At 42.6% G+C, this 14,879-nt stretch overlaps 2 protein-coding genes across 4 annotated transcripts in view; both read right to left on the bottom strand.

Moving 5' to 3' along the window:
- TEK (TEK receptor tyrosine kinase) overlaps nucleotides 1–7,231 on the bottom strand; it is a 31,466-nt gene extending 24,235 nt beyond the window's left edge. The window contains exon 1 of one of the 2 annotated variants that reach the window (XM_085528090.1): nucleotides 6,862–7,231. In XM_085528090.1, the coding sequence (XP_085384216.1) occupies nucleotides 6,862–6,913 (52 nt within the window). In that variant the 5' untranslated portion in view covers nucleotides 6,914–7,231. The remainder of the gene's footprint in view (nucleotides 1–6,861) is intronic. The other variant, XM_085528091.1, reaches the window with a different exon arrangement.
- Nucleotides 7,232–13,531: 6,300 nt separating this feature from the next.
- Nucleotides 13,532–14,879, bottom strand: part of LOC107306608 (intraflagellar transport protein 74 homolog) — a 29,135-nt gene continuing 27,787 nt past the window's right edge. For both annotated transcript variants that reach the window (XM_085528093.1, XM_085528094.1), the window contains one exon: nucleotides 13,532–14,163. In XM_085528093.1, coding sequence (XP_085384219.1) covers nucleotides 14,048–14,163 — 116 coding nt within the window. In that variant the 3' untranslated portion in view covers nucleotides 13,532–14,047. The remainder of the gene's footprint in view (nucleotides 14,164–14,879) is intronic.

Below are 14,879 nucleotides of genomic sequence, written 5' to 3'. Positions count from 1 at the left end.
TGCACATGCAGGGCTGCAGTTCCATTTCTCTGTTTCCAGTGTTTTTCTGTCCCTTAATTTCCAATACACAGAATCACAGGGATTGGAAGGGACCTCTGGAGATCATCCAGTCCAACCCCCTACTAAAGCAGGTTCCTACTGTACGTTACATGGTAAAGTGTCCAGATTGAAAGGTGAAAATAGTAACTTCTTTCTCTGCATCTCAGTCTCTCAATATACTGAGAAATAGTGGCAGGAGTAGTCTGAGTTTTGAGACATGGTTTTCTCATGAATAGTGTAAACACGGGTGTCTTGTCATATCAAACACTGCAGAGCAACTCAAACACATGCATGACACTGACAGAACACAGGCAGATCTTCCAGTGTTTTCTCCAGAAGACCCTTCTGTGTCTAAAAGGGTATTGGCGTAAGCACTGACTCATTCCTCAGACGAGATCTATCAACTAACATTTCACAGCTGAGGTGTGTTGCAAGCAGAAATTGAAATATATCCAGGTGAGTTCTGCACTAAGAAAAAGTTAGGTTTTAATGCACCTCAAAAACCAGAACTCCATCAGCATGTCTAACTGAGGGTTTTTCAGTTGTGAACTCAAGGACCTGGAGGACTGGCCTTTTGAAGACAGCCACAGGCCACAGAGGTGACAGGAAGGCTTTCTTTGTCTCCACTGGGAGTTACTGATTATGGAAAAACAAAACAACCGATCAGACAAGTGTAAAATCTACATATGCTTTATACTTCCTACTGCATATCTCCTTGGCAATGCATCTTGGGCTAACACAGCTGTCCTTGCTGAGTGAGAATGGATTTTCATTACCTGGTGGTACAAAACAGGCAGGTCCCTTTGAACATACAAGGACCAATTAAGGACAACAGGATTTGACTCTTAGAGAAAAGTACAACAAATAGAGACAGGAAACAGCCTGTCCCTGTGTCAGTGACAATACTCTGTTTCCTTGGAAAAGTCCTTTGACTCCTGCCACAGTCCTTGAGGGGCTGACCCTATCAGGAAGACAATTTGCTGTGTGTGCAAGTAAATCTGCAGAAGAGAGAGCCCATGCAGAAGGCTGGTGTTGAAAATGGGAGAGGATTCACTGCCTGGTATTTCTGACACATCCTCATTGCTGCACAGGGCTTTGTGTCCCTCTGGCACGGAGCAAATGGCATCCTCTAAACAGCATCCTCTAAAGTGATAAGTTTAAATCATAGTGTCCCCCCATACAGAGACACGTGCAGGTAGACCTTTTGGCTCACCCTGAACTACAGGACTGTGCTCTCTCTTGTGCTAAACATTACCTGGCAGTGCTGAGCTCACCAAAGGCCATTTGTTCAGCCACAGTCACTGTGTTTTCTATGCTGTGTTGCACCAGTAAAACTCAGTTCAGAAGGGCTAAAGAAACACTTCTGAGAAATTCCCTGGAACACATCCCATGCTCAAAGAACACAACAATCTGTAATAAAGCTTGAATTATCACTTCCTCAGATCAGAATTGGTGCTGGAAAAGTAATCTGGAAACAGCACTGGGTAGTCTCTAAGTGAGACAGCTTATTGCTGTAGATTAATGCAGACTGCAAGAACTGGGAGAATGGAAAAGTGTCAGGTTTTGTCCTTGTATGACAGAAAGTTGCTGCGTAAATAGTTTGTGATCTATACTTAACACTTGTCAGGTTCCCCAGGAAATCATGGAAAGATTCTGCCTAACATGATGCCTTTGCAGAATTCCCTCTTAACTGGGAAATGGTTTAATCCCATGATGTGGCTAATATTCGTCCACAGAAAGGGTAGTCAGCTCCATCATGGTAAAGGATAACAATCAACCAGTGCCCCCCAAACAAGTATTTATTAAGCAACCCATATTTCCAGAGTTCATTAAGAATGTAGAGTTCTGAGTAACTATTTTAGCTCTTAATTAATGCTGAGTTGTAGTGGAAAGAAAGAGTGGTTTAGCTACTACAGATGTTCATTTCCTTACATTTAGAGAGCTTTTCTAATTGCATGATGTGGTTATAAGATGGAAGTCCTTCCCTTTGCATCTGGAGTATAAGAAAGAAAAAAGAACTGTGGTAGGAAATGAGTGGAGACTTTCATTCTTTCACAGTATTATTTAAGTAAAAGATGAGGTGAGGGCAGAAAGGAGGAAGTTTTCATTCAGTAAATTTCATCCCTCTTTTCATCAGATTTAGTGAGGAGAAATCTCTGGGAAAGACCTCTGGGAACATCAAACTCAGCCATCAAATCATTATCACCATGTCCACTACATCATATGTGTCAGTAACAGAGCTCTGTAAGAAGGAAAAAAAGAAGTGAAGAAGATGAAGAAGAAAAAGAAGAGGAAAAAGAGGTAAAGAGGAGTACTCCTTATGCTGTATTAAAGCTAGTCAGAAGCTGTTCCAAAACATTAGGTCTTTGGGCATGATTTTCATGTGGGAAACAGAAAATAAGCCACACCAGAATCTTTATTTCCTCCCTTCCTACTGCTTATATCACACGAATGCTAACAGGTGGCTCTGAGATGGTTTATAGCTCAATCAGTACAACTCACTCTTAGCAATAGGGCATTATCTTGGGAGTGAAAACACTGTGAAGTGAAAAAGGGGACAAGAAACTGGTGACAAAACATCGTTTTGCTACTTACTGCTAGTGGGAAGACGTGAGTCCAAGTGTGAAAAATACAACTGCCTGCCAAAGCTTCTGAAGCTAATGTTTTCTTATGGGCCCTCGGGTGCATCTGGAGAAGATGAAGGAAATACAGCTGCCCTCTTATAAGGGGAAGCAAAATCATTTCCACTAGATTACAGTTGTTCCGTAACCTATCTGAGCAATCTATTAGGATGAAAGTGATAAAGAAAGGTTGGTGCATCTGTTTGCTGTTTCGAAGTTGAGAATGCCTAAATGTTTGTGTGTAGAGTAACTAAAGCACAGAAAGATGATGAAAGCTTTCTCATGACTTCTTCTTAAGGATGGCTTGCCATAAGCAATAAAAGCAGGGGGGGGGATAAATAATACAAAAATGTGCCTGCAGGGACTGCTTGAGCAACCAGCTGACAATGTGCTAGGTAATGCTGAAAATGGATGAAGAATGTGGGAAAACTGGAGCAGAGTAAGCCTGCAGCTCAGCTACATCTAGTTGGATTTTCAGCCAGCCAAATATGGGTACCAGCACCAGGAAAGGACTTGCAGGCAATAATCAATTGTCCATAACAGCAACAGTTGCTTTTTGAGGCTGCTGTGTGTGCTGTGCATGCTTGTGGTTTGTGTGCATGCACTGAGATGACATAACACAAAACAACATATGCAATCAATTCATCTTCACAGCATAATCAGAGCATATAGCATGCAAAAGATTCACAATGTCTAGAAGTATCTGTGGGCTTTGGCTGCTCTTGTATAGCAGTGTACCCTCCAGCTGCTGCTTACTGATTTTTCTGTGCAGGGACTTTTGCTGGTGCTGACTGAACTTTGTGGAGGAGGCTAACAGTGCTGCGCAGTGGCAGGTCAGGATTGAATAATAATGAGTGAATAATAAGGAGTGAATAATGCAAGAGAAAATCATGAGCCGTATCAGAAGTGTGTTTGGAACTACATTGTCTTAGAGAAACTTGTTGTGCTCCAGAACGGGAAATTAACCGTGCCACCTCATCGGTCAGGCTGACGTGATGCAGAAAGTATAAAAGTAACAGGCAAGTAAAAAACTGGCCTTGAAGTAAAAAGGTTTAGGACATTACTCTTGAATAATGGGTGTTTGTCTTTCAAAGGTCCTTTCAAAAATTAGAAAATACCCGTTATTCTTGAGCCCTAAAAATGCTTGTTTTTCCTAGTGGCGAGTTAGAAAATGAATTCTGCTGGGGGTTTGTTGCTACTTTATGGTATGATACTTACGTAATAATACTAGTTCATGTTCTTAGTCTGCACATTATCTGAACAACAGTCATCAGTTCTAACACCCTAAGGAAACAATCAGCATTCAAAACTCTCCACAGGAAAGCCTCCATTTCAGACATACACTATTTCCTTTCTCTGAGTCTCCTGCAGTGGAACAGTGTGCTCATAAGATCTTCCCACTGGCACATGGTAGCTGCTTCAGAGAATATCCTCTGCTGAAGCTTCTTTAAACACTTTTAATTTTCACCTCTTAGGTTCACAAATACAGCAGAAGGGGCTTGCAAGGAGTTCTCCCAGAAGAAAGTCTTCTTGGGTGGGCCGCTCTGCATGGGATCCTCCCTTGTGAGCTCAGTAATACATGGTATGCACTCCCCCATGTAACGTATTCCTTTGCATCATGGTGAGAGCTGGCCATAGAGCTGTACATTCATCTGAGAGAAGTGGTGGATGCATCCATTTTTGGTATATTTGTTCTGTGCCTACACACAGCAACCTCTCCAATCACAATAACTGCTGTGGAAATCTGTGTTAAAGAGACAGGCCTGGGCCAAGCAGACTCAAGTGCGTGTGATCAATAACAGAGCAGGTTTCCCATACAAGGAGTTCTCAGTGTGGACATATAAAGGACCAGCTCTACAGTCACAAACTCTGACATCTGTGCTCCATTTACTCCACCAAAATCCTTTCAGATTAAATTTACATAAGATCAATCACCTCAACAAAATATTTCAGAGTTTTTTTTCCCAGGAGTGAAATTACAGAAAAAAAAAAATTAATAAAAAAAAAATTATCCAACCAACTTAATTAAGATATCCAAACAATCTAATATAATCTAATATATATCTGTTTAAACTGCATCTAATGCAATGGCACATTTTAATAGATGTGGATGTTGGGCGATTTCATGCCACCCTTTTAGATGCTGTTCCGTTTTGCCTGCTGCAATGCCTCTCCATTCAGTCTAAATTCTCTCTAAACATAAGGCACCTGGAATAGAGGACAGAATCCTCTGCATAAATGATAAAAGTGGAGGGAAGGGGAAGTTCCTGGATCTCACAAATCAAATATGTTTACAAAGTGAGAACCCTTCTTCACTTTCCCCTGCAATTCACATTGGAAACTGTTTGATCAGCAGGTGACTGAAATATCCTGCATCAATCTAATATTTACTCAGAGCAATTCTGAAATTACTAAGATAAAAATTTCAGACATGGTTTGTGTCCATTTAGGTTTCAGAGGCTCAAAAAGACAGCACTATGAGTCTGTGGTCAAAGTTCAGGTGCTGAACAGCATGTCCAAAGATACTCACACAAACCTGGTCCTTCATTTAACTATGGGAAATTCTTTACTATAAGAGTGGTGGGGTGATGGAACAGCTGCCCAAGGAGTTGTGAATGCCCCATCCCTGGATGTGTTCAAGGCCAGGTTGGATGGGGCCCTGGGCAGCCTGGTTTTAATGTGGAGGTTGGTGGTCCTGCCTGTGGCGGGGGGGGTTGGAGATTCATGATCCTTGAGGTCCCTTCCAACCTGGGCCATTCTGTGATTCTGTGATCTCAAACATATTTGAAGGCATTTGGAGAAACAGTGCAATCAGGTGCATAAAAGAAAATGTAGGTTAAGTCAAGCTTTAGAAGGAAGCTGTGGAATAGGTGAGCGCTTCTGCGGTGTGCACTCAGCAGAGGCTGTCACAGCACTGGGAAGCAGGTACTGAATATCACAGTCCAAATCAAGCCTTCACCTCTGTCTGCTGATGGGGGAATGGTGTTGGAGTTAGGAGATAAATCAAAGGCCATTCCTTGCAGCTGGACCCTCACAAAGGCAGGCCCAGGGCGGCCCACAGCGCTGGGGGAAGGCCGCAGCACCTCTGGCTGCTGGGGAGCGTCTGCCCGCCTTCCTGAGCTCTGCCTGTGGTATCTGGAGGAAAGCGGGCTCACGTTGTCGTCCCGCGTTCGCCCCAGGAAACATGATATCATGCTCAAACAAAAGTGGGAAAGCTGACAGATCTATCGAGATGGGTGTGACTGTGATACACACCTAACCGGGAACCCCTGTGGAAAAGGCTGTGACTGGCGGCTGCTGTGCCCTGCAGTCTGCCCTGCCTGACTTTGTTATTTGGAGATGGAGGAGTAGAAGAACCTGTGTGTGTCTTTACGTCTTCAGGAGTGAGCTCAAGGCTCTTGTATTTCTGTTTTACAGATCTTCCCTTGCAGATTTCCTTGAAGAAACTCTCTGGAGTATCAAAATATGGGTGGAGATAGTAAGGCTTAAAAATTGAGCAACTGGGAGCAGCTCAGGAAGGGGCAGGTTTCCTGAGGACTGTGCCTTTGATGGCTGCAGAAACACAGTTCTGACACCAGTGTTCCAGGTTCTACAAGCAAGATTTGCATTAGTATAGTTAGTATAATTTTACTGCATATGTCTTTTGTGACAAGCTGCTGACTTGATAACTAATCATGTTTGCTGATAACACCGAATGTTCTTCAGTTGTACTTAAAGAGCTATTAATTGGTCTTACACAACACGGGCATTTCCAGCCTTTTCATCCACTGACCCCCATCTAGGTTCCAGCTGCAGAATCTCGACTGAAAGCTCATCTAAAATCTAACACTGGGATACCTGGAAGTGCCAACATTTCCTGCTGCACAGCCAGTTCACAAAGTAAGCCACAGAAAGAGTCGGCATCTGGTTTGCAGTGTGTGTGTGTGTGCATCAACAGGTGACTGCAGTGCTTAGGATGAGGTGGCAGCAGACTGTGCATGCAGAGCACACTCCTTGATACCTGGCTCCCAGCCCTCCTCCCCTCACCTGCTGTGGGAACACCTGACAGAGATAAGTGATCACACGGGAGCAAACACCAGTAATTAATCAATGAAGCGATTCCCAGGGTGGGGAGTGGGGAGTCGTGTGTTTTGCCCACCCGTCGCTTGGGAAGCCAGAAGGGTGTGGCAGGTCAGCCGTAGATATTAAAGCAAAAGCTTACCTGAAATAATCAGGCTGAATCCATACAGAACCAGAGGTGCCAAAGGGTCCATGCTTTCCAGAATATATCCATCCAGTTCTTGCAGCAGCTCATGGAGTATCCTTCCCCCGGTCAAAGTTTTACCAGTGGTTCCCCTCCGGCATGCTGGGCGTGTTTACAAGACACAGGCAAGAAACTGCAGCAACAGAGCAGGCTGGAACAGTCTCATTGCAGTCTGAGTACAGGGAGTTTAAGTTCCTTTTTCCTGTTTCCTTTGTAGATTAGGATGGGAAAGGCAGGATCTTAAAGGCATTTTTTATATCAGCGGGACTGCAGGGCAGTGCAAGCCCCGTCCATCCAGCAATACATCACAGCAGTTATCAGGAGCTGCTGCAGGAGCAGAGGACAGCGGCTGGTCACAGCCAGCAAAACAGGAACAGTGATGGCATCCCCCAGCAGGCGGGCAGCATCCCAGCACTCAGCAATAAAAGCGTGAAGAAAACCCTAACGAAGCAGCCAGTTGAAGCCAGCACACACCAATGCCACCACAATTCAGTCAGCTGCTCCTTTACTTGGTGTGCTCCACTGGAAACTTTTTTTTTCTCTGCATCTGACTATTGGAAACAGACTGAAAACTCGTCACAGTCGTAAATCATAACCAGAGATTTTATGACTTCAGTAAATGCCACTTCACTCTGGGGGGCCTCAAAACTCAGAATTAAACGTGAGGAAAAAAGACAAAATAAAACCACAAAAACTGAGTGGAATTAATAAAATAAATGGAGAGGCAGCAACTCAGCTAAATTAATTTAATTTCAAATAAAGGGCAATCATACTCACCAGCTGACTAAATATAACCCATAACAATGTAGCATTTGAAAGCCCTGTAGCTCTGCCAAGATGCTAACACACCCAGAATGACTTTTACACAAGTATGGAAAAGAAACTCTCAGCATCATTTTGGAAATGGATGTGCGTTCATCCCACCTTGATTTCTTTAAGATCTTAAGCTCTGCAGTTGCTGCAGATTTTACAAAGGAAGTACATGGCACTGAAGATCTAATGCCGCCTGGCCATCCGGGTAGCACCCATAGAAGATTCAAGGCATTAAACCAAAGTTGTTCCTCACACCCAACCAAAAATAAAACACAAACCAGTCCATGTAGGAGCTCAGACTGGGTGCAGAAACACAATAAAGTCTGCACACTACTTAAAGTCCATTTAAAAGTTTTAAGGAGATGGAACACCAGACGTTTCCTAGGTCTGGTTCCTCTGCACACGTGCGTATTTTGTCCACGCTTGATTTTGATTTTCTTCCTCTATTAGACACACAGAGGAGGTGATTATTCAAACTCCAGTTGCAGGTTGGCCAATATAAACCTTTTGGTGTAGGTCCGTCCTGTGGCAGAACGCTTTGTGTACTGCCAGGCACTGAGTATTATCACACGTCCCATCTGGTGGGTATCTCTGCTCTGTTGCTCATTTAACCTTCTCCTAATTTGGCCTTTCCATAGTTTCTTTTTGTATCTGTATATATATATTGCAGAGATGAGGGTTCAACCAGCCTTTATCAAGACTGTACATCTGTACATCTCCAGGCTTTCATTCTGAATGTAGTAGATTTTCTGATTCTTTCTTTCTTTCTTTTTGGCTCATTGTACCATTCTATTGTTGACGAAAAATGGAGTAGCATCTATTCATATATATACATATGTATATGTTATAGAGAAGATTCAGCAAACAATTACATAATGTATAATAAGAGTTTAATCTTCAATTTGTTTCTGTTTGGAAGACATTTAAAAGTCAGTTTGGTTATTGCTCCCACTGAAGTTAAAATTAATCAGGTGACAAGCTATTGCCAGACTGCAGAGTTTAAAGGATTTCACTGCTCTATCTTGATTTACTCATATGTGTCAGCCAGCCTCCCGTCCGTACTTCATATAATTAGACACTGAGGGTCCTTGAAAGTAGCCATACGTGTTTTCTGTTGTGTGCTCTATGAACTCTACAGTCTGTTCATCCCTCTGAAAGATACTGAAAGACACATTAGTGGTCGGATTGTCTGTCCTCCTCAGCAGGCAGCAATAACAGCACAACAGGATTCCTGGTGCGTGTCCATCTTGTACTGTCCAGTCCTCAGATGAAGCGAATGGATCTACAAACAGGAGGAACATAAATCTCAGCCTATGGTCACAGAGTAGAACTAGAAACAGCCTCATGTCAACACCAGATCATCAGCAAAAGAAACTGGGCTCAAAGTGGGGGCATCAGTCTAAAATACAATACTGATTTCAGGTTTCATTGCACTTGGACCCAATTAAGGCTGTACTTCTGGATAGGTCATTACAGTGAGGCCAAAGGCATGTCCTCAGTGGGTCTTGTAGCAGTGTTAGCACCCCGTAAGCTACACCCTCCTCATTTTGTAAAGCTGTCAGGAGAGACTCAGAATGGCTCCCTGCCCCATGTGGTTTCTGAAGCGCCTCCATGGGAATGTTGGTTTTGTTGGTTGTTAGCTGTTGCTTTGCACACAACAAACCAAATACCCATCAGCATAGCGTGCAATGCTTTAAATTATTAAAGCAAACAAACTGTCTTTGAGCATGTAAATATAACCCTAACATTAAACATTGGTTTTCATAACTCTGCTTGCTGAAGGCTAATTTTGTGGTATGTCAAGTGCTGTGAACTCCTGACACCAGGCTTTCCGCTTTAGATAAGCAGCACGCTTGTCTCAAGGACGACCCATTCATACACGCTGCAGAACATGGAGATATGCAAAGAGGAAAAAGAAACAATACCACTCTGCACTTCTTTAATCAGGTAGATGTGTTAGCACACAGCACATATCCTCTTGGAGTGTCTGGCTGCATTATGCTTTTTTGGAAGCAAGCCATTGCTTTGTCCTTGACTTGACGTTAATATGTGACAGTAAGAGGCAGTAAAGCACCTTCAGGAATTCTGACTCAGGGTGATCCGCTAATGTGAAACAGAAGGATCATAAGTTATGTCACTGGGGCCAACTGCAGCCATTGCTGCCTTGTCCTGGCCTTGTCTTGGCTCTCCTGGCTGGGGGATGCGGCACCAGCAGGACAGGCCAGCCAGGCATGGGCACCGTGCTGTGCTTCACACAGTGTGGAAAGTGGAGGGAGGTGCAGGTTTCTGCAGTGTGATCCATTATTTCCCAATGGAACCATCTCACGCTCTGAATGTGATTCTCAAGAAAACTCTGAGGGGCTGCATTCCTGAACGTTACACTGATTCCACCCAAAACATCAATCTCTGCTGAGCTCATTCATTGTGCTGTTTAATGTGCTTCCCAAAATATGAACTCTCCCTTTTTCATTCAAAAAACACAGCACAGGTCACCGGCCTTCAGCAACTGCAACTAACTTAGTGAGGAACTAGCTATCTGTCTCTCTCTGCTTCCAAACTTGCGTGGCTGTAGAACTGGCTGGCATCGTGCATTGATAAGGATCAAAGCCATGTTGGTGAGCTGCAATTCCAGCTACTTCCCTGGAAAACTCCAGCTTTAAATTCTGTCTTTCCTCCCTCGAAATGATTTCTGGATGGTTCCGTTTTTGAGCATGTGAATGATGTTCTTGATATGAAATCAGGTATTGTGAGAGAAATACACATCTCTTCTTAAGAACTTCAAATCTAGACTTACGAGCAGAAAATGGATTTCAGTATTTCATGCTAATGCCAATGATTGTGAATAAATAATTGTCAATAAATAGTGAACAGGAAGGGAACTGAAAATGTGAAGACTTTAATCTGGAATTTTATCTATAACACTTGGCCATTGGGGTGAATGCTGTACTGTTTAGTCCTTCCTACTACAGTTGCGTCTTCTTTTCTACCTCTTTCTGGTTTGCCCCACTACAAGTAGTTTCTATGGCAAACTCATGCTTTGTGTCCAAGACGGACCTATTGCACCTTCCTCGCTCTTTGCTGCTGAGCAGAAAACTTGAGCCTGATCCAAAGATGCTGGTGGTCAGCAAATCAAGATCAGTCACTTTTAATGAGCGTAGCTTTCAAGGAATTCATTTCACAAGAGGAAACTGAGCCGGTCATTTTACATTTGTAACTCAGTTTTTAAACATGTGGGAGGCTTCCTCCATTTCACACATTTGGCTTATTGTCTGGTTACTCCTTCCTGTAATGAAAACCAGCAGAGCAGGCTGCAAGTAAGGACAAGGACTTTCTCTGCTATAAACGTCCGCCAGTCCCAACAAATGGTTGATCAAAGCTGGGGTTTGAATTCTGATCATGTGTGCAGTTATGAAATGCTGAACAGCTTCCTTCCTCGTTCATGGAGAAGAAAATATGAAAGCTATTCTTTTTGGAAATCATTCAGATCTCCCTCAAATCGATTAACCTGCACTTCATAACATTGCTTCGGCTGGAGTTGCCATCTACTACTGCCTGTAGTACTCAGCTGGAATACATTTTGGATGTATTCATCATGTGAACTTTGGTCTTACCATTTTTTTCAGTATCCCTTTTTTTCATTCCAGATGATTGCCACATTCATCCCACCCAGATGCCTTGTCAGTATGAGGCGAATGTTTCTAAGGAGCTCACTCACAGCATGTACTTAGCAGAGCTGTGTAAGGAGATAAAAAGAAAGCATCCAAAGGAGAGCTACAAAGAGTCTTGAGGACAAGATGTTGCAAGTTGTTAAGTTTGAAATGGCTGTTTCCACGCAGTGTGTCACCAAAGTGGGATCTGGCATGAAAAACTATCATTCTTAGTTTCTTAACATCCAAGTGGCATTTACACAGAGGAGGACCAGGTTAGAAAACATTTTAAGGAAACTGTTAGTACATGAATCTCTGGTGCCTGCTGGAGGCACCTGCAAGTCATAGAGGAGCTGGTGGATGACATTTATGTCATGATGATTGAGGAAGGCTCCTGGGGTGCACAGTGGTGCCAACACAATCCTAACATTTTTTCGTCCATCAAGAAGTTCTATAAGAGTAAATGCTTGTTTTTGTACCTGAGGAATAGCAGCTGAGGTACCAGCGCCAGCTGTGAGCTGACTGTCGGGAAAGTGGCTTTGCTGGACCCTGGAGGACAAGAAGATGACAAGGAGACAGTAGCATGCCATCACAGCAGAAAAAAAGCCAACACAATCCTTGGTTGGTTGCATTAGGAATACCGTTGTCTTCAGTGTGCTGAAGGTGATCCTTCCTTCATCTCATTGTGAAGGCATTGCATAAAATAGCTAACACGTAGTTGTATAGCAGGAGCCTTGCTATTGAACTACAGGACTCGATGCACAAGGAGCTCTGGAGAAAAAATGCTGCATGTTTGGTATTTAATCTTGACTGCAAAAACAATAAGGTTAAGTGAGACATCAGAAACAAACTAGATCAGTGATCTCAGGTCACAACTGGGCATGATTTCTTAATGAGTACATTTAATCTCCCACCAGGAGATAAAATGCTCCCTTTGTGGTTCATTCATTCCAAATCTGCACAGTTTTTTCAGCCAAGGATATTATAAGGAACGTGACTAAAACCTTAATAGTGATTTGTTACAAGGAGGAATGATCACGAAGATTCTCAGACAGAAACAGGCAGCCTGGAGACTTCCAGAAGAACAAGAAACAAATCGGCGTGCGAGACAAAACATTTCTGGGACAGGCATCTCCGGGGGAACACAACAAAAACCTATAAACTTTACCCCACTGTCCTACAGAACTGCTGCCAAGGACTAAAACCATTACCTGCCCTGAGTGAAAAGGAATTTAAAGCGACCTGTTTATTCAGCACACTGCTTCTTTCCATTGTTCATTAAAACATGTTATTGTAGCACGAGTGGAAATTGGGAGACAGTCTCACTGGTTGATGGTTTGATTGGTGAGAATATTAGACTTCAACTTTATCTCAAAAAATAATGGGCTCTCTCTGGAATAGCTGAAACTCTGACAGGAAGGAAGAGACATTAGTGGGAATTTCCCCTAGATAACATCCCTTAGTTTATAGAAATCCTGTTCCATTATACCTAAATATTATACAGACGTACATTTAGAGAGCAGCAGCATTAACTGAGCTGAATTTGGAAACAGCATTCTCCGCAAGAATCATCAGCACGTTTGCTTTGCTGCTTCTCCCATACACTGAAAACTACAATCACAGATTGGAAGAGACTGAAAGACAGGAACGCACAACTTCTATTGTAACAGAACACTGTCCGCTCTGGTTTCATGCAGTGAGGCACACGGGGCACTTCTTCAGAACCGACCTAAGGCAGCAGTAATACAGGCCCCGCTCTTTTGGTTTGAACTAATTTTAAATCACTGTCTGCCTGTGATTCACACCTAATATTCAGCTCTGCCATTTGTTCTTTGCTCAGCACTATTTTACAGCGTGCAAAGTAGATGAAATTATCAGTAGTTTATAATTACGTTACAGGTATGTTAAGCCTCTATTAAATGTGTTTTTCTAGAAACTGAATTGACATATGACACTACAGCTCAAAACCTGCAGAAGAAAAAACTACGTAGAAAATACTTCCTTTATTGGTGAATGCCATAAAATTAAAGAGCTCTGCACAAAGTTAATGCCAACTGCATTTGGCTGCATTTAACCACAGTGATGTTCTCGTGTTAAAGATACAATAAGGACACGGCCTAGGAGTTAATTGGGTCTTGACTGGGAAATGAAAAACTGCAGAGAGATCCTTAAAGGACATTTGCTTTTATTCTAAGTCTTTAAAACATGAAACAGTTCTGACTGCAGAAGATGCCTGCCGTTCTTAGTGCTTCCTTTACTTGTTATAAACTGCTATATCAATATATAATAAAGGTACCCTGATATAAAACACAGCTACACATCCATTGTGTACAGCAGACTGAGTCTTCACATCTGAGACTGAATCCAGCAGCAGGCCTCGTAAAATATCACGGTGACTTCACAGTTATTATGCAGCGTTTCCTTTTTAGTTCCATACGTTTCCAATACCTGGAAGATTCGTACTGAACATTTGTAAATGTTGCAAAAAGAGGAGAACGAGTAAAAGCTAAGAATTTCTGTGAACATGGATTTATAAAACGGATTTCTATAAACATGGAAAAATAGTTTTTAAGAAAACTTATCACCGTCGTGGTGAACTAATGAGCCCAGAAGTCCATCTCTTTGTGCTGCCTCTGCACATCACTCATTGTTGGTCCACTGGGTCAGGAAGGAAGTGCTGGGGTTCAGCTCTTGGTGTTCTGTAAAGCTTCTATGAGTGCTTTGTTGTATTCTGTGACCAGCTTTCTCACGTTTTTCCTTACTGGCTGGTAGTCACTCTCTTGACTTTTTGTTGCTATGACTGATTAAAAGAATTAAGGAAACCAGCTGCCAGTATAAATATTAGCATAATTAGGGATCATAAGGGAAACATAATACAGTAAGTTTCCTTCTGCAAAAACTATCAAGAGTTGCAAATAATGGGAAAAAAACCCTCTAACTGGATGTAAAAGATTGGCACCAATTTACTCGCTGCCATCTCATGTCAAACTTGATTAAAAAAAAGATTACATACCCAAGTCAATTTTGCTTCCATACATATAGGCAATAGGTTCCATGTGGAAGACTCTGCCCATTGTTATGCTGCAAACAAAACCATTCCAATGCACTTGGCTATTTATGTTTTGGCACTTCAGATTAAACCCCTGTGCAACTCTGTGTAAGCATCGGTGCTTGCAAAGGCAGGTAATAAGTTACAGCATCTTAGGAAGAGCTTCTAATATCCTGTTTTTTCCTTCTGGTTTCATTAAAGCTTTTCTTCTTTATAGAATATAGTACGATCACCATTTTTTTGCCTTAAAATATTCCTGCGTAGCATCCTCCACAGGGGGAAAGGGCTGCAATTCTGTTTGGATTATTTATTATTTTTCTAATTCTACTCAGCAGACTCTTCTGCTGACTTGTATGACCTGCCAAGGAGCGACCACGGCCATGCAGAGGTGAGCTGCAGCTCAACAGAAAGCTTTGCATCACTAAAAAACAGATTCTTATTCTATGAGCCTAGAAAGGTCTGCATAC

This window comes from Coturnix japonica, chromosome Z, assembly GCF_054131305.1.
Source record: "Coturnix japonica strain WE chromosome Z, WE-NBRP24, whole genome shotgun sequence".
Taxonomy (NCBI): Eukaryota; Metazoa; Chordata; class Aves; order Galliformes; family Phasianidae; genus Coturnix; species Coturnix japonica.
Note: the sequence above shows the minus strand (reverse complement) of the source record. Positions and strands in the feature narration are given on the sequence as shown.